This window comes from Notothenia rossii, assembly GCF_949606895.1.
Source record: "Notothenia rossii genome assembly, chromosome: 10".
Taxonomy (NCBI): domain Eukaryota; kingdom Metazoa; phylum Chordata; class Actinopteri; order Perciformes; family Nototheniidae; genus Notothenia; species Notothenia rossii.
This window is the reverse complement of record NC_136908.1, coordinates 16,162,308-16,188,156: the sequence shown is the minus strand read 5'-3', so window position 1 is coordinate 16,188,156 and position 25,849 is coordinate 16,162,308. Positions and strand designations below refer to the sequence as shown.

Below are 25,849 nucleotides of genomic sequence, written 5' to 3'. Positions count from 1 at the left end.
TAACTCTCCCTTCAGGTTCTTTCCCGAACCTGTGTCAAGAGCTGGAGCTCAGATTTGCCTTCTTAATAGTTTGTTTGAATCCCTCACTTCCGTTTCGTTTCTTATGCACTGATTCGCTAGCTGAACAGCCAATCAGAGTGATTGCTTTTGCCGACTGCCTTTGGCCTTTGGCCGTGCCGAAAAGGCGTCGGTACTGCTGAAAAGACCCGACGGTGGGGGACACACCAATCTGAGTAGGGCGTGTCGACGCTCATCGTCGGTCTGACGCCCACCGACGCCGATAATCGGCCTGGTGTGTCCGTGCCTTTAGTGATATTGATCAGCATGTCTATAAATTGATTATGTAGGGTCAAATGTCAACACGTTATAGACTTGTATCTGACTGTATGGTTTTGGTGAGATGTGGTCCAGGCCATTTTCCTTTACCTTTACAGACCAAAGATGGCATGTCAGAAATTATTTGGAATATAAGTCGTGTCTCTAAAGCATTTTTGAGAGACTGTCATCACTAGAGACGGGGCATTTTGCTATCAAAGTCTTTGTGACAGTACCTTATTATCGTGACGACACTTGGTGACAGTAATCTAATAATTCCATTTGTAAAAAGACCCATTTGTCATCTTTACTTATTTTTTATAATTTGATGTCTCTCTTCCTTAATGTCTTCTATAATAGAGAAACGTTCTTACTTTTTTACCTCACACTAAGTGTTTTTCACCATAGCCTTATGTATGTGTCCTTGAGGCCAAGCGTAGATGATTATCCTGCCTCATAAAAGCTCTTATGTTGTTTAGAAACATTTAGAAATCCTATTCCATGATATTATTGGCTTATATGTATCATATCATTGGCCAGTTGCTGACTTACAGTATATTACTCAACTGCATTCATGTGTTCAAGGCAGCCTTTTTAAATACCACATCCCACTATAACTCTAATGCCATCACTGCCACCCACCACCCAAAACTCGGCCTTATGTGATTCAAGCAATGCAATTGTTGTCTTGTTAAGCTCAAAGTATATGTTTTACAACATTTAATTCTGTACAATTGTATTTTTGTGGGGATTAGACTTATCATTTCATGAAGTAAATGTCTCTGACTGCATTACTCTCCTTTGCAATGGGCAGGAACATCGCTCACTATACTGTGATATACTGAAAGGTGTTTGCTAACAGCAGACCCCCTTAGCTACATGTACCTATTAATCTTGCAACAGAGTGTAGTTTTTCAAATGTGGTTGTGTGTCTGCTGAGTCTGTGTGTGTGTGTTTGTGTGTACCTATGTTTAATACAAACGTACAAATACCCTCGCAGGCCGTGCAGGAGAAGGTAGGATTGAAAAGGAAAAAGGAGCAGGAGAGACAAGAGTAGAATGTATTTCATCAGGCTGTGATGCGTTGCATTCTCAGTATGCAGCTATTCGTTTAAGATGTCAGGGATGACATTTAACCGACACCAACACCCATGGCCTCTCTCTAACTCCGTCTCACACACACAAATGATAGCACAGTCAAAATAGCACACACTTACACCAAATCAGGGACACAGGTGAACACACGCATTCAGACAAACCCACTCTCAGAGAATAAAAGAGAAGGAGACTAGGCAGGTAAAAGAACGAGAGGTAATTCCTATAAATCACAACCTAAAGACTTTGTTGTTACAGTGGACAATTTAGAAAGTCTCTTTAATGAGCAAATTCAAACAACAGGGACACTACCGCCATCTATCTCAATGCTGCTGTGGAAACGGACGGCAAAAGAGATCCATGTTCCTCCCTTTTTAGTAACTCGTTGCTATATTTTATTTGTCATTTAGTTGACTGTGCCTTACCTCATTTCTTTCTGTTTGGGCAAAATGTTGAATTAGTGGATGAAGCTGCCAATCTAAAGCCATAGGAACTCTGCTGCTCAAATGTCCCTGAGCAAAAAAAAAAGTATGCAGCTCCATGGATGCAGTGATATACTGTAGTCTATCCTGGCATCTGACAAGGCAAGTGAGCAGCATTTCTCCAGTAGGATAAACACCATTACCCTGACTTTATTGCTGGTACCTGCCAAAAATCTATATTACAGTTTGCAAACTATCATCAGTGGGTGGTGCAGAGGTCAAATAAGCCTATACCAATCATAGGGTGAGCAGTTCGATACTACCCATTGCCGTCAAAGTGTCCTTTGGCAAAATGCTTAACCCTTCTGTTGGCATGTCTACGGTATTGAAGTGCTTTTTGATAATTGTGTCAGCTCTGTAAGCAATATTAAAAGATTGTATCACCATCTGACATAATTTGGAGGGGGTCAGCAGAAAAGAAAAATAATTTCATAACAGGAGTCAAACGATATCTTAATGTATCTGTTATGCTCATGCAGTTACTGTATGATAAATAATCATGAGAGAGATCAATCAATCAAACAACGCCTGCTCTCATGTCTCTCTCTGCTGATCTACCATTAAATCACTCTTCTGCCCTAATTGGTCTAAATGTTGGGCTGTTAGTTGACTGGCAGAGAGCATCTGTTCTTTGATTTGTGGACAGATGGTGGGAGGAGCTGAAGGTCAGCATGGTTACTAGTAGTGTGCATGTGTGTGTGTGCACCCTCAACTCTCTGACTATTTGTCTGAAATGAAATGCTGGCAAGCAGAAGAGAGCAGCCAATATGTTTTTAACAAGGTTTAAAAGAGTGATAGAAAAATACGATAGCAATATGCTAGAGAAAGACTGAGTAATAGGAACTGCACATAAACAGGACTGGATTTGAAGTTGCTAAATCAAAGTTCCAAGGGCAGCTACACAGATTAGTCATACTTATTTGAATGTGGGTATTTGTCTGCTTTAAGTGTGGTCTGACTAGGGTTGGGAACCGAAACTCGGTTCCAGATGAGAACCGATAAGAAAATGCCGGGTACCGGGTACCCATACAAAATACACATTTTTGGTTCTGCTTAGCGGTTCCTAAACACGGTAGACCCTGTATTCCACCGGGTCGGTCTGCGCCGCGGCGACCCGGTGGAATACATAGCGGAATGGCCATCTGTGTGTTCTGGAGAATCACAGAACGGCCGGTCGTCAGCGGGCCGTTGACGGCCGGCTCGGTACGCTGACGGCCGGCACCGCTCTTAATTTTTTTTTAAACGGCATCATGTAAGTTGCGCTGACAGGCGACAGAGGTCCACAGTTGCCCCGCAGCGAGACTCCCCCCGCCCTCCAGTAGACAGTGAGGCTCCACTACACTAAAAAAGAAAAACACAAGGCACAGCGTAATGCCTGTTAATAGCTTGCCAAAGGCATAGCTCAGTTAAAATAAAGCACAGCTATTGTGTAATACATTTGTATTGCATGTATATTTTTTTATTTGTAAAAATGTCAGTTAAAGCTTAAAATAATTAAGATATGTTTTTGTTATCTAAACGTTTGGCCTCTTTCTTTTACAATTTTGCAATAGAAACGGGGAATCAATAAGAACCGGAATCCAAAAGCAGAACCGGAATCGATACATTTCAAACGATACCCATCCATAGGTCTGACACACCTCACTTGTATGAGTTTTTGAAAGAAAAATGAGGCGGCAAAGCAAGCAAGACACACAACAGTTGATACCTGAATATCTCAGGATAGATGTAAAACCCGACAATAAAACAGCTTTATGAGCAACCACTGAATTAAAATCTAAGTGATTCTGTCAAAAAATGTTCCATATCAACCTTAACAAATCTAGTATTTATGAAAGGGTTGCAACAATAAAATAGATGTGAAGAGGTGAAAACTTGTACTTGTGAAAAAAGATCTCACATATAATAACTTATTCCAAATCCAGATGGGTTTACATTTGGCAAAAAGGAGGATGCCTTCCGCCCACATGTCTGCTGCATGGTCGAATAGCAGCCAAGGAATATGAGGCAATTTTAGAAGACCAGATGGTGCAAACACTGTTCTCTTGATGCTTCATCATTTCCCATACACACTTTAAAATCAACAAAATAATAATCTCCTGAAAAGCTAGATTATGTCCAATGTTTTACATTAAAACTCTTACAGTAATCTAGTGCATGCTACCCTGGAAGAACAGTTTGATATCCATTTCACCCAGTTCAGGACTGAAGCATGTGTGAAGGCAAACAAAATCAATTAAAAGTTAAGTTGGCAGACAAATAAAAAAGTGATCAAAACATTCCATTAAACCATAAAAGCTCAAACTTCACTAGTTGTGAATGGACACTAAAATACACATGCCTGATGCCTCCATGGAGACTGTATTTCTGAAGAAAACCCCAGCGTAAGTCGTATCAGCATAAAACTCAAAACTACAAATGCATGTCAAAGCAGCAAAGCCCTTCGGGGGCTATTGGAATTATGAGTTGTCCATTGAACAGGGAAGAGGCTGCAGTGGCCCAACAAACCTTAGACCTTGACACGGGTGACATCTTTTTATTTCCTGTTTTCTAAAGACAGTTCTTTTCACGAGTGTAAGGGATGAAGAACCCAAACGAGAACAAAAGAGGGGAGGCAGTCATGAAGAACTGAAGGCAATCCTTACTACATTAAATCTGCTACAAAAGAAGCACACAACTAAAATTGCAGGCAACATAAAACAAGGGAAAGTAACAAAAAGAAAAAGGAGACAAACCAGGATGACAAAAGGAATATTCCAGATTTCGGAAAGTTGGGAAGCTGAACCACTGCAGCAAAGATAATCACGGTAGAAACCATCAACAGGTAAGATGACGATAGACTGGATCACACAGCTGGACAGGGCAGGTACAGACAGAAGGGAAGCAATGAGAACACACACAGGTGGAAATCAGGGTAGGGCGAATAATTATTAAGGTGGAAAAAAAACAAAGACACAAAGAGAACAACCATTTCTAAATATAACAAGAAACAAGATCACAATAGTTTATTTTAAGCATGACTTTATTTTGTTCCAGACTTTAACCATGTCGATCTTTCAAACAAAGAAGAACTTTCCCTGACTGAGATACTGTATCAACCCTTAGCCATACCATCGTTTTTTGGGATCGAAAAATGTGTTGCTGACACTGACAAATGATGTTGTCCTTACCAATGGGGTCTTTTGATCAGTAAACAACCACTCCATGGGTTATATGTATAGCTTTTCCATGTTATTCACTGCAGCTGATAGCAATATTAGTTTGCAAGTCTGATAGATCTGTTTATAAGATACTTATTTATGCATCCATAACTTTTACTTGTGCATTCTGGCATGACTGTATGGTGAAAGTCACATTGAGGCCACAAGGGAAATGGCATCCTCAGTGCATTCAGGCGGCATTGCACACTGCAGCGGCAGAGGAAGGTGGATGAGTGCCCAATAACTACTCTGACCAGGAAATGTATTGGAAATAAATGCTGGGTCATTTGTATGCACATGTTTACAGTTCTTCCCCCTCTCCTTTCATGTATTCATGGCAGGTAAACTGAGGTGTTAAAGGTATGGAGGGAGTGATGAGGGAGAAACAGAGACAGCTATATATATTCAGCTTCACAGCATATGGGGGGCAAGGGCTGATGGATGGGTGGGTGGATGTAGATAAGAGAGCAGGAGGGATGGATGGATACAGCCTGAAGAGAGGGGAGAGGAGAGGATGATGTAGATGGCCCATAATCCTTAGAGGTTGACAGCACACTGGGTCTCCTGTGATTGAAGTCTGTGTGTGTGTGTGTGTGTGTGTGTGTGTGTGTGTGTGTGTGTGTGTGTGTGTGTGTGTGTGTGTGTGTGTGTGTGTGTGTGTGTGTGTGTGTGTGTGTGTGTGTGTGTGTGTGTGTGTGTGTGTGTGTGTGTGTGTGTGTGTGTGTGTGTGTGTGTGTGTGTGTGTGCAAATCTGATAGTGATAGTGATCTGCCTATCAAAGTGATGCAGGAAAGGAATGGAGTTATGGGACAGAAGGAAAAGGAAGTGGGGGATGAAAAAAGAGAGGATAGAAAGAGATGAGGCCAGAAAAACCATTACACATAAAATCAATCAGCAGAAAGAAAGAGAGAGGGGGAGGGGGGGAGACCAGGCGAGTGAAATCCAGAGAGTAAGATCTTACAGAAAGACACAGCGAAACAGAGAAGGATAAAGAAGGAATCCTCAGATGATGAGGAAGAGGGGATGAACGGATGCAGAGAGGGGAGGCAGGATAAGGAGGCTAAGAACGGGCGATCAAAGCACCCCAGGCCATGAGAGAGTAGGAGAGAGGGAGGGTGAAACGAGGATAGTTAGGAAGGGGGAATGGTGAGGCAGTAAAGGACAAAGAGGAAAATAACAGGAAGCAAGAAGGGGAGAAAAGGGGGAAGAGGAGGATAACAAACAAGAGAGACTTGTAGAGGAGGATATGTGCCTTTTTACTTAAAACAATTATCTTGATGCAGAAAAAGGGTGGTGGAGGGGTCTAGTGAGCAGACACCAGTAGAGAAAAAAAGAATTAGTGCTACAACAACAACAACAACAAGTATAGAGTGGGAGAAAGGGAGGGAAAAAGGGTAACACTGGCTTACTGATGTGAGAAGAAATGAAGGCAACATTGTCAACAGTAACTCTCTCCCTCTTCCTTTCACACATACAGTCAAACTCACGCTAACATATAGCATCCACCTCCACACACACACACACACACACACACACACACACACACACACACACACACACACACACACACACACACACACACACACACACACACACACACACACACACACACACACACACACACACACTCACACTCACACTCACACTCACACTCACACACACACACACACACCCACTCTCCTCCTCCTGTGGGTCAGTGCACTGGGGCATGAGCGTGAGTCCAGCCTCCCAAGGTTTAAATAAGAGCAGGATGCATACAGTGTATCCACACAGCAGGGCCCTTACTGTACTTACTGTACTATAGATGTACCCTTTGTAGTCATGTATCTAATGTTCTAGTATTTTTCTCATATACTGTAATACATTAAACCCCTATTAAGTGGTTCAGACAACGTGACATGGCGTTTGTCGCTGTTGTGTTGAAATCGCAAGAAATCATTTTAATTATGATGAATATCAATTTCAAACTTAAAAACTAACCGTGCAGGGGTGCAGAGATTAATATTTAAAGATACATCTATTTACTGTGGATTGATTTACTAATAAAAAATGTTGCTTTTCTGGAACACATTAACCAAATCCATATTCCAGTATTTTGAATATAGGCAAGGCACTCATCTATAAATTCAACGCTGACTGAACAGGGTTATTCACCAAATATCAGCCACTTCATTATCAATCATCTTGTGTTGATTTGATAAGACATGTCATTCATGTTGCGTCGCACTTTGATGCCAAAGTTCATTCATACATTGGACATGCTTCATTGACCCCAGTGCTCCGTAGTCACCCACAAATTATGTTAATATTTATGGGATTTAAAAATGTCCACTATGAGCTGATCAGACTTGTATTTAATGAAAATCAATTCCTTCAATCAATTCAAAGGATATAGTTTTCCAAAATGTAGATAATTCATCCATTACATTATGTTTAAGTGACATTATGTTTGTAATATTACTGAAAAGGAAACAACATATGACTCCTGCAGTAAACATAAAAAAATGGAGATTACGCTCCCAGGAAATGATGTTATCTAGACAGTAATGTTTAACAGTGTCACGCAGATCTGCAGTTATGATTGATGGAGCAGGAGCGAGCGATATCCAGCATCAGCAGGTGCAACATGCAGAGTTGACTGGTTCCATGTCATGTCTGATTCACACACATTTAGCAGAAGGTAATCAGGGTTGGCTATAGGTATGGGAACTTCTCCCCCCTCCCCCTGCGAACACCCAGCAAATGTCACTTTTTATTAGAGCAGATGCTCCTGAAGCGGTCTCTGCACAGCCCTTGCGTTCCAAGATGACACACAACAGAATAAGTGAGGATCCTAATTGCATCATGTGTCATCACAAATTATCACATGGAGTTCGCACATGGCTTTCAGGTTTTTTCTCCACATCAGTATTGAAGTCGGTTTATTTTAAAGTAATGATAAAAAATAGTTGTTTGCCGTAGGTCACATTTAATGAATGTTTTTAGTGAGACAAAATCAGAGAACATCATGGATGGAAACTCTTAATGCCACAACATCATAATGTCAAGCCCTCCAAAGGTCCACTGCACATAAGAGCGCTTCTTACAGTCAGTAATTCCTTATTTCACAAGTGCATTTCCTCTCCTTTAATAAGAACCACACGTCAGTTCGCCTTGAGGTCGTTCCACATGTCAGTCAAGTGTCACTAGCTCATCAATTAACTGGATGCCTGGAAGAGGTGTGTGTGTGTGTGTGTGTGTGTGTGGGTGTGTGTGTGTGTGTGTGTGGGGGTGTGTGTGTGTGTGTGTGTGTGTGTGTGTGTGTGTGTGTGTGTGTGTGTGTGTGTGTGTGTGTGTGTGTGTGTGTGTGTGTGTGTGTGTGTGTGTGTGTGTGTGTGTGTGTGTGTGTGTGTGTGTGTGTGTGTGTAAACCAGTATGTGTACATCCTGGTGTCATGATATACATGTGACAGCTGTCATCCTGCAAGCAGCCCTCTCTCCCATGCTGCGATCACACACACACACACACACACACACACACACACACACACACACACACACACACACACACACACACACACACACACACACACACACACACATACACACACACACACACACACACACACACACACACGCACACACACACACACACACACACACACACACACACCATTGTATCATTTCTCTCCTGTGACTTTGATGGGGTCTCAGCAGGGCTTGGTTCAGGATGTCGGGTCATTTACACACATATCCTTAACTGTCTAGCTGGGGAATGAATGTGTCTAGATAACTGAAGGGTCTCTCTGTGAGCGCCTGCCTGCCTGCCTGCCTGTCGAACTCACTCATATGCCTTTACGATCCTTTTTGAAAGAATGAATTATTTTGTTGCTGAATAAACAATGCCTTTCATTACATCAGCACCTGTTGTTTGACACAATGCACGTCTTGTCACCAGTCCTTGTCAACACATGTTGACTCGAGCATCATTCATGCTCGGATTAAAATAAATGAAAGGCATGTTTTGTTTCTAACGCCATGCTCTGATCTATTGAAAAAAGACTCTTGGTCTTTCGTAAAAGTGATTTCAAACCAATTATTTTGTTTCATTCCGTTTAATGTACCAGTTTATACCAAACCTGTGCTTATTTCAATCTGGTTTTATATTATTTGTTTCACTGTAGTTCTGTGTGTCCCTGTTTGTTCCTATTTATGTTCACCCTGTTTATCCTTTATGTATTTCCTGTCTCTACTCAGTGCACTCTGTTCCGTCTGATTTTTAATATATTTTCTAATGTGTTTACCATTTATTTGTTTTGGTAATTGTATGTTGCTTGATGTGAGTCTTGGACCACAGACTTTGGGTGGAGTCTGGCTCGGTCCCCCCCTTATCTCTGTCATCTGTACATGCATTCCCAAAACCCGCCTGGGTGAGGATGTGCATGTATACCTGACAGCAACCTGTCTACGCTCTTATAAAGGATATGTCTTTTTCACCTTATCAGTGAGTGCAGTTTACGGACAACACACACGTGGTGGTTCTCTGTCTTCTCTAAATACCGATGATATCAACATGTGATGTGTTGCAGAGCATTATAAATCACTTGTCATCCCAAATTGCACTCACTGGTAAGTAGGAAAATACAGGTTTGCTCTAAGAGTGTGTAACATACAGTGTTGCCTCTTTTATGTATAACTATAAATTATACTTGTATAATTTATACTATGTTTCCAGTTGAACTTTTACACTTTCAGAGAAAACATGTTCAACATTGTATCTTTTATCACTGGGGCAGTGGATCCTTGGCTGGGCTCAATTAACTTTTGATGAGAAAAGGCATCCTCTGTTTTTAAAGGATGTGTTGTGAAGTGAATTGAGCACAGCCCTCTTTAATATTTGCCCCACAGCAAATGTCCCAGTGGCAAAATGTCCAATGTTGTATTTTTTTCTCTAAGTGGGTGTATTTGTATAAATTATATGTGTATAATTTATGCCGTGTACACAGCGCAATCCATGTGTCTTTATCTGTTATACAGTAATCAGCACTATCAATTCTGAAAAATACTATCCATCAGATGAAATCAACAATTTCAGAAAGTTGGGAAAATCTATCTGGTCAATATCATTTGAAACAAATTGATTGAACTAATTGATCCATTGATACCCCAACATTATACCAGCCAACTGGGAAATAGTTGAATCTAAAGTTCCTTGGTTACGATTGGAGGAGACGAGAGCGGAGAACTGTGATTGGAGAAAAAAACGCAACTTGTTATTGGAGGAGAGGACAGCATATCTGAGGGTGACAGGAACTGCAGCCTAACCTCTGGACTCAACCCTGATTCTAACTGGATAAAATAAAACAGAGAAACTTTCTAAAATCTACCGGCTTCATGGCAGAGAACTGATTGTCCACAAAATAACGACTGTTTGAATATTACCAAGCATTGGCTATTTTCACACTTCATATTGAAGTGTGACGTCAGAGCTCCACATTTCACAATGTGGGTCGCTAACATGACTTGACAGTTTCATGAGACAGTCATCCATTTTCTAACAATTAGCCCACCAAATGACATTAGCAGTGGAGAGCGAAGAGTTTATGTAATATACTAAAATATTGTATCTTAGAAAAAAACCTGGGAGAGCGGTGGGGATTGGCTGTCTGACCTGTAATCTACTCAAAGCGTTCATAAATAATGTTAGGTCTATTGAGAATTGGATTTTAATTGCTAATTTGGTAAAAACATCATATCGATATTATTGTTAATGGATCCACCCCATCTCATATGGCTGTGAAAATCAAAAACATTTATCCAAAAACAAAGAAATTTAATTTTTTTAAAGTCCGCCCCTCGGTCCCTCCTCCTCTCCCTAACCCAGGTTTTCTATTTGTCATTCTGATTTGATTGACAGCTGAGGACACATGTGGGGGCACTGTGAGGGGCGGCAGTGGGGTGGTGACCAGTCCCGGTTACCCCGGCAACTATGGTAACCAGGCCGACTGTACTTGGATCCTTTTGGCCGAACCTGGAGACACCATCTCTCTCATCTTTACAGACTTCCAGACGGAGGAGAAGTATGACTACCTGGAAGTGGAGGGATCTGAACCACCAACCATTTGGTGAGTCACTTTTTAAACTCCAGTAATCATATGTGTCTTTAGCAGTCTTTGTGGTGCTGTGAAACGTGTTGATGTGGCATAACGTTCCCTTTATCTGCGTCTGATTCAGTATTTGCGAAATAATTCTAAATTGCAGTGGAGGAATGAGTCAGGGTTAAGTGTACAATTGCAAAATTGTGCAGTGCATGTTTCCTGTTGTAAATACATACAATTATCAAGATGCTGAAAACGAAAAACTTAAAATGTCTTTCAGGGGTGGATATTTATGTTCAGAACAGGCGTGGTTGTTAAAAATGCCTTGTTATGTTAGGACACAATGGTAACTCATCCAAACAAGCTAAAGCTCCACTGAACTCACAGTCTGCAACAGGAGAAATGTGGTAAACGGTATAATAGAGTGACAATAGATCCCCACTGCACTTTCCTTTAAAAAAGAGCAAAGGATTTAGTTGACCTTTCTGACCTACCATTTCTGCAAAGATAGTGTGTAATCACATAGCGGCTCAGTTTATGGAACAATTTAACCACATTTGGAGAAAAGGTAAGTTACACCAGGTAATACAATGAAAAAGTTATTACAGAAATAAAGTACAGCTTTTATCTGTTTGGGATAGCCATTTGTCAAGGTAAAAACAAATACGAAAATATAATCTTGAACTATGATATGTTGGTGTGTGTGTGTGTATTCTCAGGTGTAGCCCTAATGCATGGTGCTTGTATTTCAGAGATTAATTCATTGATCTATGCTTGTTAGACTTTTATCCTCTCTCCATGGTTTTATGTAATTTCCTCATGTGTTATTAGATGGTTCACTCATAACAATATTTTATTGCGCTTGCTGCTCATTGATTGTTGGTAAATTAGGGTATTGATTAACCATTGCTGTTGTTGTAACCAATCTGAATCTTATCATGGTCAGGGATATTAGTGTGTCAGTGTGTGTAATTGATGTGGACGTAGTAATGGCCAGGAAACTGCTGTTAGGAAAGTGGTATTGTTTCTATTCTGTGTGTGTTTGTGTGTGTGTTTGTGTGTGTGTTTTCAACAACTTGCACTTGAATACACTTTCTCTATTCAATTTCTTGTTTCTCAAAAATTGCACATTTGATCATTATTTGAACACAAAAGAAAAACAATTGTGGTGTTGTTGTTTACCAAGCTTACTTTTATCCATCCGTTGAACTTCAATACTGTCTGTTTTTTTCTGAATAAGATGAACAATATGACATGGTATTTTTAAATATAGCAACAAAGTACATGCAAAAAGTAACCAGACAGTTATTGTATTTTTGCGTAAATGTGCACTTTCCGAATCTGTTAGTCAATATAATATATTTAAGAGACACATGTTCAACTAAACACTTGAAATGCAATATACATTTTAAGGAAGCATAAAGCCATGCAGTAGAAGAGCGTCAAGCTTTCATTTTGAACTGGAGCTAACACAAACCCTACACAACTTCAGTGCCTCTTTCGGGGATATAGACAGCTAATATATGTATTCTTCAGACTTAGATTATTGGCCTTTGGGGGTAATGTACTGGCCACTGGTAATATTTAATTTATTCCGTCCATTGTCTTGGCTCTTGAGTGTTTTGTTGTGTTGTTCGATACTTGTTTAATTAACTCTGGGTCTCATACAGCATACTGGGGTCAGTGAGTAGATTTTTCTTGTACGTGAATCTTTTTCAGCAGCAACACTCATAATACGGTTGTAGCTCTGTACTGAAAAGGGTGGTTGCGTCATTCAGACGTGCAGCCTCGAGCAGAACTAAAACCCACTTGCCCTAATTTTGCAAAAAGATGCTACACTGACCTTATTTAATGTCAGTTTTCTTCGAACACATTGCTTTCTTACAACTAAAGGAGTGAAGTAAAAACCTGGAATGTAAATAAAACATTGATGTATTGTAATTTAGGAGAACATACACCGGCGTCAAAATCACACAAGAAAACACAAACTAGCCTAAAATATATATATACAAACATAAACATATTCTGTGTAAACGTTATATGCATGTAAAAAAAACTCCATGTATACAAACAGCAAGGCACACATAATTATAGATGACCATTTTTGAATTCACAATAAACTTAATTAAACAAATTGACTTCAATGGTTTGCAACCAGGGAAGAAAAAGTACTCCACTGGGTAAAAAGTGTCTTGTTCATCAGAGATGTCAGAAAAAGGGACTTTGCACAAATCATAACTCTTGCCTTCCAGTGGATGTGCTACATTGTAAAAGTGTGTCCATTGATTTCACTGCTGCCAAACATGGAGATGCAAAAACACTTGGCATACTACCAGCAACACATGACCTCTAAGGAGTGGATAACTGTTTCCCAGTTTGAAATATCCCATGTCCTATTAGTTTTCCTGATGACAGGGTCACAATTAGGTGTGAACAGCATGATCCCATGGATTATTTCATTTTCTTAAGGGTGCATGCTGCTGCCGAAGGTCTTCTTGACCTGATCTAGGCTACACTAGACTCTCGTGTACCAATGTAGCTTTGTATGGATGCCCCAGTGTACCTGAGCATTGTTCCTGTTCAGGTGAATTATCTTATGGCCTCAGTATGTTTCAGATACTTCCATATCAGAAAGCATGTATCGTCTCTAGATGGTTCCAGGGGAATGACATGGATGTTTGTTTCCTCCAGTGACCCATACAGTGTACATCTCAGCACTGTACAGCTTTAATTAGGCAGAATTGTATAGCTGCAGAACAAGTATGCTGCAGAAATGTGTCAGGGCTGCACATGTGTGCTGGAAAATCAGCAGGGACTTTGTGACGTATTGAGTAAGCATGGATCAACTTCTCTTAAAGAAGACAGTCTGTCCTGGGGGCATATACAGTAGGATGCTAGTGGCTGATCGCCTGGTGAAAGTTGGCACTGATTACATTGCTTTACATGTATTGCCTTTTTGTATCCAAAGCAACTAACACTAAGAGCTTTTTAACTGTTAAGACACAGTCCAAAAACTGCAGGATGCATGCAATTCCATACAATTAATCAAAATGTAGCAAACTCATACAGTGTGCTTTAAGAAACAGAGAAAAACTCAAATGTTCATTGGCCAAGATTCAGTCTAGGGGAGCCCACTCTGTGAGGGAAGATGTCTTGGGTTACTGCTGTTCTGTATCTGTGGGGAGATTGTTCAACATTTACAGAGCCAGGAATGCAAACAGTTTGCATATAGTTGAACCGTAACTGGCCCCCTTCGTAGTAATAGAGGAGCAGAGTGTAGTTTGACCATTTCCTGGATGAAGGATGGTGTTTTGCAGAAAAATAGAAAAGTACAATTTGCTTAACTTGGAAGGAGCAGTTTCAACGGCATGGTTATTGGTTGTCAGGTTATAGCTTTTTCAATGTGATGCCTTTTCCTTGTTTCAAATTCATGTAATTAAATATGTAGCCTTTTTGATTAATGGTCAGACATAATATATGTTTGAATTTAACATCACTTTCATAAACTGATCATGAACCTTATTGGAGGTGAGACCTTTTAAACTACATTCATCATCATTGAAGCCTGTGTCCTTGTAAAAGCATCTGGCACTGTCGCTCATATATTGGATTAAAAGTGTTTTCCATTGAACTGCTCTAGAAAGAGCTACACTTGGTTGGATAATACAATTAATTAAATGTGTAGTTTATTCAATGCAAAGATTGAGGATCAAACACCACTTCCCTCTACTTTATTTGTTTAGTGCCGAAGTATCTATGCTTGTTTTCCATGGAGGTGCATTCCTAATTACACATGTTGTGTGCTTTGAAATGAGTCAGATATTCTGTTTCTGCATCTTTACCGCATCAGTTGATATTTGCCCTCTTTGTCCCCATGGATGCTCCTGAAACTTGATATTGACAAAAATGTACCCTGTAAACAATACAGAGTATATCCCCCTTCTCTGTAAACAACCTTTGTTTCTTTCTCTTATCAGAATACTCATGATTGATGAAGAACAAAACCCATTCCCCAAAAGTTGAGCGGGTCGATTACTACACTAAATAGCTTGGATTCTAACTTTACAATTGACACATACAGCAATAAGTGTAATCCGTTAAAATCAAAAGCAAAGAATAAATATGAAAGACAATGTGAATGCAATCAGTACAATGGGCACTTAGAATACATGAGATCAGGCCAGTTTTGAAGTAGTAGGAATGTGTTAGTCTTCTTTTGTTTGCCTTTTTGTGGAACTAAAAGCACATTGAACACATTGTCCAGGTTCTCTATGGAAGAGACAATAAATACACCAGACTTTTGCCGTCTTTGGAGCTTGTTCACCAGTGATCCGAGTCAATGACACATATTTTCTTGGGTTTCCTTTCAAATGTTACCTGTCCCTCAGTTCTCTATTTTCACTATTCTACATCATTAAAATATATGGATTTCAAGTTGTCCTTTTGCTTTGGATACCATCCAGCTGACCAATTCCAACATGGAAGGAAATGGAAGACGGATAAATATTCAGAACATAACTTGCCAACTTAGGGTTTCATTGGAGGATGACTCTGCTAATGAGAGTATCACTGAGAAGTCCCAAGAATCCTAACATGATTTCCAAACACTATAGTCAATGTGAACGTGTGCAAATAAGATCTTTATTTATTGTGGGCACAAAATTGTAATATTTTCCCCTGTCAGAAGTCCAAACATATCTAAGTACCAATAACCCTCTTAGTAATATGGCTGAAAAGTAACACAATATGTCCTTACAAATGTTAGTTTTTCACCAGACGAAGTCCTTATAAAACATATATTCTTGTTCACCTCAAATGGCTTCAAAAAGTATTTCTGAAAACTGGGCCATGCTGTCTGATCCCATAGCTATTTCCTTACACCACTAAATGCTAATGTACTACTTTCCAATGGCAATTTGCGGAGACGCTTATAGCTACAATGCTAATTTTCAAAAGCAATTAGCAGAGAAGCTAATGGGTGATTTGCTAATATGTGAATGTGTAAAATAATCTGTCATGTGTTTATCAGTTGCTGCAAGGCTTACAACATCAGTCTCACCCACACCCACATAGTAACACTCCCTACATATATGTTCATACAAAAACTGACACACACACACATACACACAAAAAGTCTGTCATTCCTTATAGACCCACATTTACTGGCATGCACACTCACTCGGTTGTCTAATCAGTATGCAAAGAGTTTTGCTCGCACCTATGAGAGTAGTATATTGCTGGGAGCTAAGTGCCTGTAATCCTAGCCTTACACTACACACACTAATACACACTAATACATAATTACACACACACACGCACACACGCACACACACACACGTTTTATTTTGTTGTTTCAGAATCAGTTGCCCTTGAAACCAAGTGGAGCATCTTAAACTTATTATCCCTCTCTCGCTGACTTTCTCTTTCATCCATCCATCTATCTATCTATCTATCCATCCATCTATCTATCCATGTATCCATCCATCCATATATCTATCTATCTATCTATCTATCCATCTATCCATTTATCCATCTATCCATATATCTATCTATTTATCGATCTATCTGTCTTCCTCTATTTCTTTCTGTCATTCACTTCCTGTCTTGCACATCTCTCTTTAAATAAGTCCAACATATAGCAAACTGTTTAGTGCTCTTAGGTGCACCTACTTGACAGCATATCACCAAATATGTGGTAATGGTGGACTGAGCTATTGAAAGGCTGTCATTTACCAATGTCCTGCTTGTCAAGGATTTGTTTTTTATAGAGGCACTGAACATAAATATTGATAGGTTTGAGCTGGAAGCCATGTCTTCCTGTGCCTGGAGTCATATCACTGTGGGTGAGAAGGTTTAGCAGACAGCAAATGCACCCAGAAGCCACAGCGTGACACTGATACTAAATCAGTTGGCGTGCACTAGATTAATTCTGCAACTCAGATACAATGTGTGTACAGCTACATTTAACCCAACTGCATATCGTCTTCTACATATCCATGTAGCTACATTACATATTCATATTATTATTACAGAGTGTTTTAGGAAGCTCATTTGAGAATGTTATATATTTCAGCAGCTAACATTGATTGGATTTAATCTGGTGCATTCATCCGGTTTTAATGATTTCGAAGTAGTGTAAAAAAACCTAAGTCTGATTCCAAATGAAATAAATGGTGGAGAGATAAATACTCTGTGGATTATCTGGCAATTTAGATATGCATTAGAGGAGGACTTGACTAATGAGATTATCCCCTGAGAATTCCCAGGAGTCATAACATCATTTCCAAACTGTAGTCCATGTGAAAGTGTGCAGATGAGATCATTATTTACTGAGGGTACAATAAATGCTTACACAATATGAAATCAAATAATGCTTGTATGAGAAGAGGTTGAAAAATGACCCTGTCTAATGTTAAGTTGTGTCAAAGTCAACCTTATTGTCAATCTTTCAGTTTGTGTGTACAGACAGAGAAATGGAAATACTGTTTCCAACAATCAACACAATGTTTCCAGAATTTGTCAAATTAAAAACTCATTATTTGAATACAACATAAACAAAAAAGAAGTAACTTTTACCTCCGCAACCCGACTCGGATACGCAGTAGAAGATGGATGGATAAAATAACCAAATCAAAATGATCAACATATAACACAAGCATTACATCTGAAACTTGATTGTGTGATTTGGTCCTGAAAACATTTAATTTGTTTTAATATATTGGCTAAATAAGATTCAACATATTAAGGCTCTACTCATTTATATTCCTCCTACAGAGATGTTCAGACTAATTTGGCCTTGCCCGACCATGCTATTACTAACACATTTTGCTTGTTCCTACATGGGTTGGTTCGTGAGCCTCACACACACATTCTCCCCACATTGCATGGCACAGTTGGTTTTTTGTATTTTTTTGCACCACTGTTATAACAGAAAGAAAGAACAAATCAGTTTGACTTTTACCCAGTATACAAGTTTCATTATTACAGATATGGCCACCCTGCTGACATTGTTTGATTTAATAGAGAAATATCAGTACAATTTAAATTAGTCCAGATTAGTCCCAGTGAAACACACACAACCCAATTTCTCCAACATCACCAATCAAAACCCACTTAACTCACATGGTTATGTCTTGGTTTTTTAGCGGCAGTTTTTATCGATATAAATATCATAACTCTGTATGAAAATGGGAATATTTTGGCATTTTTCTAGCTTTGTTTAAAGCTCTGGTACTTGTTTGAGGGACGCAAAAGCAGCTGTGTGTAAGAGACACAGAGAGTTTAAGTGTGTGTATGGGTGTGTGTGAGAGTGCGTGATGTTATGCTTGCCGAGTGATAATCAATGCTGCTGGCAGAGAGGATGCTGGGATAGCGGCACCATCCCGAATAGGTAATGGAGCAGTGACCTTGTACACAAACACACACAACTCTTCTGGTACTTACTCACACACACAACAAACAAACACACATATCTGATTATTTCAAATATGTATCTAAAGTTACAGAGAGACACACACAAACGTTTAAATACAAACAAACAGGAAGGCAGGGTAGCTTTGTTCCAGACCTCCGAATCAATTTCCACATCACAGTTTTGAACAGCACTTGAAATAGGGCTTTTGTTGCCTTCAGTTAGGACTGTGACCCTGGTAGAGGAAACAATAGCAGTCAGTTATTGTTTGCAGGATTTAAAAGTTCTCTCTGAAGTTTGTGATCACTAGTTGTACTACTGAGCGATGTATCCCTGATCTTGTTTGTATATCATACAAGCACATCACGATCCAGATGCCCAGGCACAAAAGGGTGACCTGCTTACTACTTTAAAGGTCACCTGTTATGCAAAATCCACTTTTTCATGTCTTGTATACATAAACATGTGTCCCCTCTGCATAAAGAGTTTCTGAAAGTTTCAGGAAAAAAGACTCGCTCACTTTTTGTCCTGATCCATTTATATCAAAACCTGTCTGAAAAGGAGCTGATCAGATTTTAGCCACTCTATGATGTCATAATGTTTGTTTTGGCTTGTGTAACCATTAGCCAATCACCAACCAAGGTAACACCCGCCCACCTTATCACCTGAATCTCCTCCTAGAGCACCATTGTGTTCTTTTTAAAAAAATATCTCTCAGAGTGGCTCCTTATTTTTCATCTAATGTAACAGACAGAGAATCAGCTCTTTTGAAACAGGCCTGAAACAGAGGGGATTATGGGATGCTACAATGCACGATCTATTTGGTATTTCGAGCCAAACACTTCTGTATATATCTGAGACCTATAATATATTGATGAAAAACAGTATAATAGGGGACCTTTAACACCACCCCCCTGATTGGCAGGTGTGGGCCGAGCCAAGACAAGTATCCATGTTCCATCAACATCTAGGGATTTAGAATAAGCTAGCAAACATGGAAGTAGTGGTAGATGACAGCAGTAGACCAGCTTTCTTCTGTTGATGGACCTCAGTATCTGACAGCATATGTGCTGTGATGCAATACCAGTGAAACAGCTGGAAAATATGCAGCTGACCTCAAGGGGTTAACCTCCCCACCTTGCTTCAGTGATGTTGTAATGTTCTCCACTGTTGGTCAGAACAAGTTACACTTGCAAAGAGTTGAAATAAACCTCCAATCAGAGTAGTGAAGCTAAATACTGCCTTTCGGCCTGTTGTGAGGTGAGAGCCTGAGAACTACAGTTATTATAAAAACTACAACAACTTCTATAATTGTATTTGATAATCCTTATTTCAAAGTACACATTTTGTAATGGTTCTGGCAACGTGCAAACAGTGTTGTTGCCTCAGAATAAGTAACTGTGTTGATCACAGTAGAGTTACACCAAGAAAATATTTGTTTGTCAATATGATGTTCTTTGTCCCAAAAATGAGCTGCTGCAAATCACATCAACCACTTATTTGAGAGTCATGGAGGACTCCAGAGAATCACCCGACACATTTATGGGCCAAGCAACTCTCAGAGGGAGCTTGTAAACAAGTTCATGATACAGAGTATTTTCCTGCGCACCTGCATCATGCGTGGATTATAGGTCATACCATTGACCTTCAAACCGCTTCTCTGGGGGCATCAATTTATAAATCCAATTTATGCTGGCCCGAGGTATAATTTAGGTCTGCAAGTATTTATTGTCTAGGCATGTCTAAGCACATTTACCCAAGTAATAACCCACACATTTGATAGCCTTTGAAACTAATAACCTAAATCTTTTGGGACTTCTTATTTGTGGGAGCAAACAGAGAGCAGAGTACAGGAGAGGAGAGGCGAAATGAGAGGACATCAGGAGAAGTGCCACAGTGTTTTAGAGATGCAGTATCAGGTCACGCAGAAGGAGACAAGAGACGCAAAGAGACAGGAGACAAGAGAGGACGGGGTAGAACAGAGGAGCAGAAAGGGCAATTGGGGTGACAAGAAGAGCCAGGAGAGAACAGGTGGAGATGAGATGTAAGAAGGTGAGGTAGGAGACGAAAGAAGAGGTGCAGAATTAGGGACAAGGAAGGTTGAGATGAGAGTTGACAGGAGAAGAGAGGTGGAAAGAACCAAAAAAGGAATGGAGGGGGAGAATCAAGGAGAGAAAGCCATCAGGGGGACTCATGGGTGAGGGAAAAGGTCTTAGAAGGAAAGAGACAAAGATACTGAGATGGATTAAGAAAGGCAAAGAAGGACAGACTGAGACAGAAAAAGAAACTTCATCTGACAGTTGCTACCCATACATGAAGCTAAATGGGATCACTGCAGTTAGATTAAAGCCACGTAAACAACTTAATCCACTTAGGTCATATAGAGAGTGTTTGCTGTAGGATTAAAATGTTTGGAGAGCTGTGAAATTGGAAGCATTATGTGAAGATTGTTCAGAGATGTAAACACCATACCCCGACTAAGCCTGTCCATCTGACTCCTCTCAAAGTGTGCAGCCTGCCCAGTATACGAGAGTGTCCATTTTTAGAGCTACTGCCGTTTTCATAGCTGGCATCAACGTCTACATTCTGGACAAACTGCAGAATTGTTACATAGCAGCTGCTGAAAAGGCAGCCAAGGAAAAAGGCATTTGCATTTTATGAGGGCGGTTTCTGTATTTACTAGTTGCCTATAGGGAGAAGAGGCACATGACAATTAATTGAATCAACACACACACTATGCAAGATTGCATCAAGATGGGTATATCGAGATAAATCCTCCTCTGCTATGCATGTAAACATCTTAATCAAATTACTCTTAGAATCAAAGTAAGGTTTATAATTAAATTAGTGTAGGATAATTAGATTATTGTGTTGATGCAAACACAGCGACGCTATACACATTCACTCTGTGTAAATAAACAAAAATAGGGCACTTCCAATCCAGGGCTTTGGGGCATCTTCTACTTTTGCACTTTAATATACTGAGCTCCATGACAGAGCTAAGTCTTGATTTGATCTGCATATTGTTGTATTGTTTTAGCTGTCATCTTAACTGTCGCCCCTGGCTTACAGAGATTTCAGAACACATTTCTCTAAACAAAGGAGAAAAGCCAGTATTCTTATTACTACTTTAATAATGCTGTGAGGAAGGTCTTTAAGACTGAAACATGCACTCAGTGGATTCTGAAGAGTTATTTTTTTCAGCTTGTTCCTCTCCATAGCTTTTTCAATCACAACTTGCTTTTTTTAATCAGTGTGGGGATTTCATGGTACCATAAATTAAGTAGTAAATCACAATACCAGTCAAATTCAACAATATTTGTGAGTACATTCCCTACCATAGTATAAAAACCAAATAGTAAATCACATTTACTTCAACATGCAATTCAAGATTCAACATGTACTGCATTTTTTCTTGTTATACTTCTGGCTCCAAAGGTTATGGAATACTGTTTTCACGTAGACAATATTGTCAGACATTAATTCCAGTGAGCACATGTCATCACTACAGGAGCACTGTTTTTGCAGTTCACTGTTGCTCGGCGGTGACATTTGATATTTACCTTTCCCACAGCAAATAACCTTTCCAGGTGGTGCTCAGCCAAACCTGAGGGACCAGACCAGAGTTTGAGCACCACTGGAGCATGATATGTAGTTGGGCTAGGCCACAGGAAATTAATTCTGCAATCAGAACTACGTTGTCATTGTCATCTCCTCGACTAAACGCAGCCTGTGTTTATGCGTAATGTACACAAATGTGTGTCCTTTGGTTGGTTGCGGGCGTTCCAGTGTTTGTGTGCGTGCGTGCGTGCGTGCTCAGAAAGTGTATTGAAGACACTGGTAGTGGTGGCTGAGGTGCTGAAATGGTAATACAATGTAATGTAATAATAATAACACCGGCTCACTCTCCTTTTTCTCAGTGCCCCTTCTCTCCCACTCTCTCTCCCATTCCCTTTCTCTGCTCTGATTACTGTGCTGTCCCGCAGGCTATACACACACACACACACACACACACACACACACACACACACACACACACACACACACACACACCCACACACACACACACACACACACACACACACACACACACACACCCACACACACACACACACACACACACACACACACACACACACACAAACACCCACACATGCACAACACACACACACACAAAATAAAGGAGTGAACTCTTAGTGAGAGAGAGATGGGCGGATGACAGAAAGAGGAGGAAGACAGGCGTAAAAAAAATATTAGGAATAGGATAGGGGGAATGAAAAAGAGACATGCTGTAATAGTTTGTAACTAGTATTTACTAGCTTTATCACCTTTTGACAGGAACAACTGTCATTTCAAAAAGAACAGGATGTGCTTTTTCTTACATCTTGGGCCAAGCGCTACATATGGAACATAATTAGAAACAATAAAAAGGTCAATTATTACCAATAAACATGTATTTAAAAAACCCACCTTTCATGATCACATCAGAAAGAAGTGGGAGTTTTTATCATTGAGCCTTGGATTGAATATACTCTGACTTTTAGATATTTAGACAGAAATCAACATGTTCACACTTCGTAATATGATATTGATTCTGGTTTGTCAGTCTCTGGTATAAACAAGGCAAAGACTGAGTTTCTTTCCTTACATGAACGACAGTGTCTCAGTGGGGGACTGTGGGTTCCACCACTTCTAGAAGTAGAAGAAATGAGCTAGATTTGTAACCCGCTTGCTCTGCCATGACAAGCATGAATTACCCAACAGATGGTATAACATGTTTTACACAGGGTACTTCTCTCCACAAGAAACATAATTCAGCTGCTCCTGCTTAGAAGTTATATTGCTTAGTTTAGGTGTTATTTATTTAGCAGTAAAGTAGCAGCGTCAAAGCTTAATTTACATCCTTTAGCGTTCTGTAATTTGTGCTATATCACAGTTCATTGGGAGCGTCCATATGATAATAAGATAAGTGTTTGAACAAATTAACTTTAAAAATACAATACAATAATATAGCTTAACCCAAAAAGTATGTGAAAAAGTGTCTTATTCCAAAACCAAGAGAGCTACAGTAATATGCTGCTGTTTCTCACTCAACTTCTCTGGCATGCTTTCCACAACATGTTGGAACCTGGCTGCAGGGATTTGCTCCCATTGGGATACAAGTCTATTAGTGAGAGTAGACGCTGATGTTGGGTGATGAGGCCTGGCTCCTCGAGGGTGTACCGGTTTATTCAAAAGGTGGGGAAAGGGTTGAGGTCAGCGCTCTGTGCAGGTCAGTCAGGGTCTTCCACACCAAACTCCAAGTATAGACCAAAATGGCTTCCACACATAGTTGCTATTACATCTTAAGCTTAAGAAGGGAGGGAGTCTGTCACAAACACTGTTTTGCTTACATTATTTATTCTAAGAGACTGAACTCAAACTATGACAACCAGCCTCATAACTACTCATAACAAATGAGTGAATCATTTCAATGGTTTAATAGGTTAATGCCTACAGCACTTACTTAATTTATAAATGTTCAATGCCAGATTAATTTTTTCTAACTATGGCCCACAGCCACCCCTTGTGTTTGATTTCAGCCCTAAGCTTTCTGTGCGAATATGGCAGTTTAAAAAAAGTCTTGCTGCATGATGAGGAAGCGAGCGAGCAAGGAGGAGAGAAATTCAGATGAGATAAGGGGGGGGGGGGAGACAGAGCAGGGTCCTGTTGTGAACACTGATTACTCTCTGCCCACTTGAGATAGATGGAGAGTGACACAGTAGGCATGCTCATGCAAGCACAAACAAACACACAGACTTATAAGAAATGTCTCACAAATACATCCAAACACAATGAATGTAAACAATACCACACAGAGAGAAATAATGTATCCGTATACTGACTGATGATGGCTCCACCTTGAAACCATTCAGCGCAACAATGTGTGTCTATGTGTGTTTTTGTGTGCGTGCATATGTGTGAATAAGCATTTGTTTTCTCTCTGCATGTACACGTGTTTGGCAGCTCCCACCTGTCTTGATTAAGGGAGGCTATTAAGACAGATTGCCTGATTAAGTAGCTTTCCCCTACTGTCTTATGACTAGCCACAGACACGCAGAGACGGAAGATGTTCCCCATCACCACTGATAGAAGGAAGTGCATGTTTGTGAAGAGCTTTTTAGGTGTTCTTATTTTTCTTGTGAACATTTCTTTGTATATCCTAACTACTCTAAATGTGTTTATGAACGCACCCTTTTTCACCAAAGCAAAGTCCTTGTACTAAATTCTGAGAACACTTGACCTCCTCCTCTGGTCAGATCGTTGCCAGTGACATATTCCCATCTGTCTTCTTTAAGGAAGGTTCACCTTTTTAGGATTAAAGCCCTGTTGTCTGACATCCACAGTGAAACAATGCAACCCCTAGCAAGATTGCACAGAAACGTTTGAACTTGATGACTATGATTTTATTCTCGAACACGAGATTTAATACATGTTGAAAGTTAATACATTACTATTACTTCATTTGGAATACATTTATAGCAGCAGTTAGGATTCAAATCAACAGAAGAATTGTCGGAAATAACCAAGTTGCAAATCTGAAAACATGAATTAACTCGTCTCAACGGATAATGTCTGTTTTTAAATAGAGTAAACACATTTTCTACAATTTCCATTAATTCTATCGCTGATAGAATCACTGTGATTACCAAGCAATTTGAAGTAGTTAAATGTGTGAGAGGAGCCATCACGAGCTGAAGATTGCACTGTGTGTATCATTACAGTATATAACAGCATGGGTGAGATGACAATAGACAGAACCATTGTGATTGAGCTGAGATAACATAATGTCAAAACTTGATCTAATGCTTTATGAACCGAACACAATGCTGCTAAATGATTTCTTTATTCTATAAACATATACAGTCACATTAAAATGATGAACTGCTAAACATTTTAAAAGGCAGCTTTGAGAAATGTATAAAAGTGTGCACTTGTATTTGATTACAAAATAATGTTACCTGTCATGTGTTCAACATGGCAGAAAATTACCTTTTTAATCTAAATGCTGTTGATGTTTTATTAATGAAGTTCCCGCCCTAAAATCTGCTCTCGAGTAAAACCGCTTTTGTGTTTTGCAATAACACTCGGCTTAAATGCTAAGATGCATAATTAACAAGTTGACAAATAAACCGATGTACCTCTGTCAGCCCCTGTGTGTCTGCCCTTCCCCCACTTCTCCCTGTTCCACTTCCTTTGCTCTCTTTCTCCATGTCTCACCAATCATCCAT

The 25,849-nt window shown here is 39.8% G+C and overlaps 1 protein-coding gene across 6 annotated transcripts in view; it reads left to right on the top strand.

The window, feature by feature from the left end:
* csmd3b (CUB and Sushi multiple domains 3b) overlaps positions 1-25,849 on the top strand; it is a 373,567-nt gene that overhangs the window by 177,174 nt on the left and 170,544 nt on the right. For 5 of the 6 annotated variants that reach the window (XM_079656201.1, XM_079656205.1, XM_079656204.1 and 2 more), the window contains one exon: positions 10,987-11,194. In XM_079656201.1, coding sequence (XP_079512327.1) covers positions 10,987-11,194 — 208 coding nt within the window. The remainder of the gene's footprint in view (positions 1-10,986; positions 11,195-25,849) is intronic. The other variant, XM_079656206.1, reaches the window with a different exon arrangement.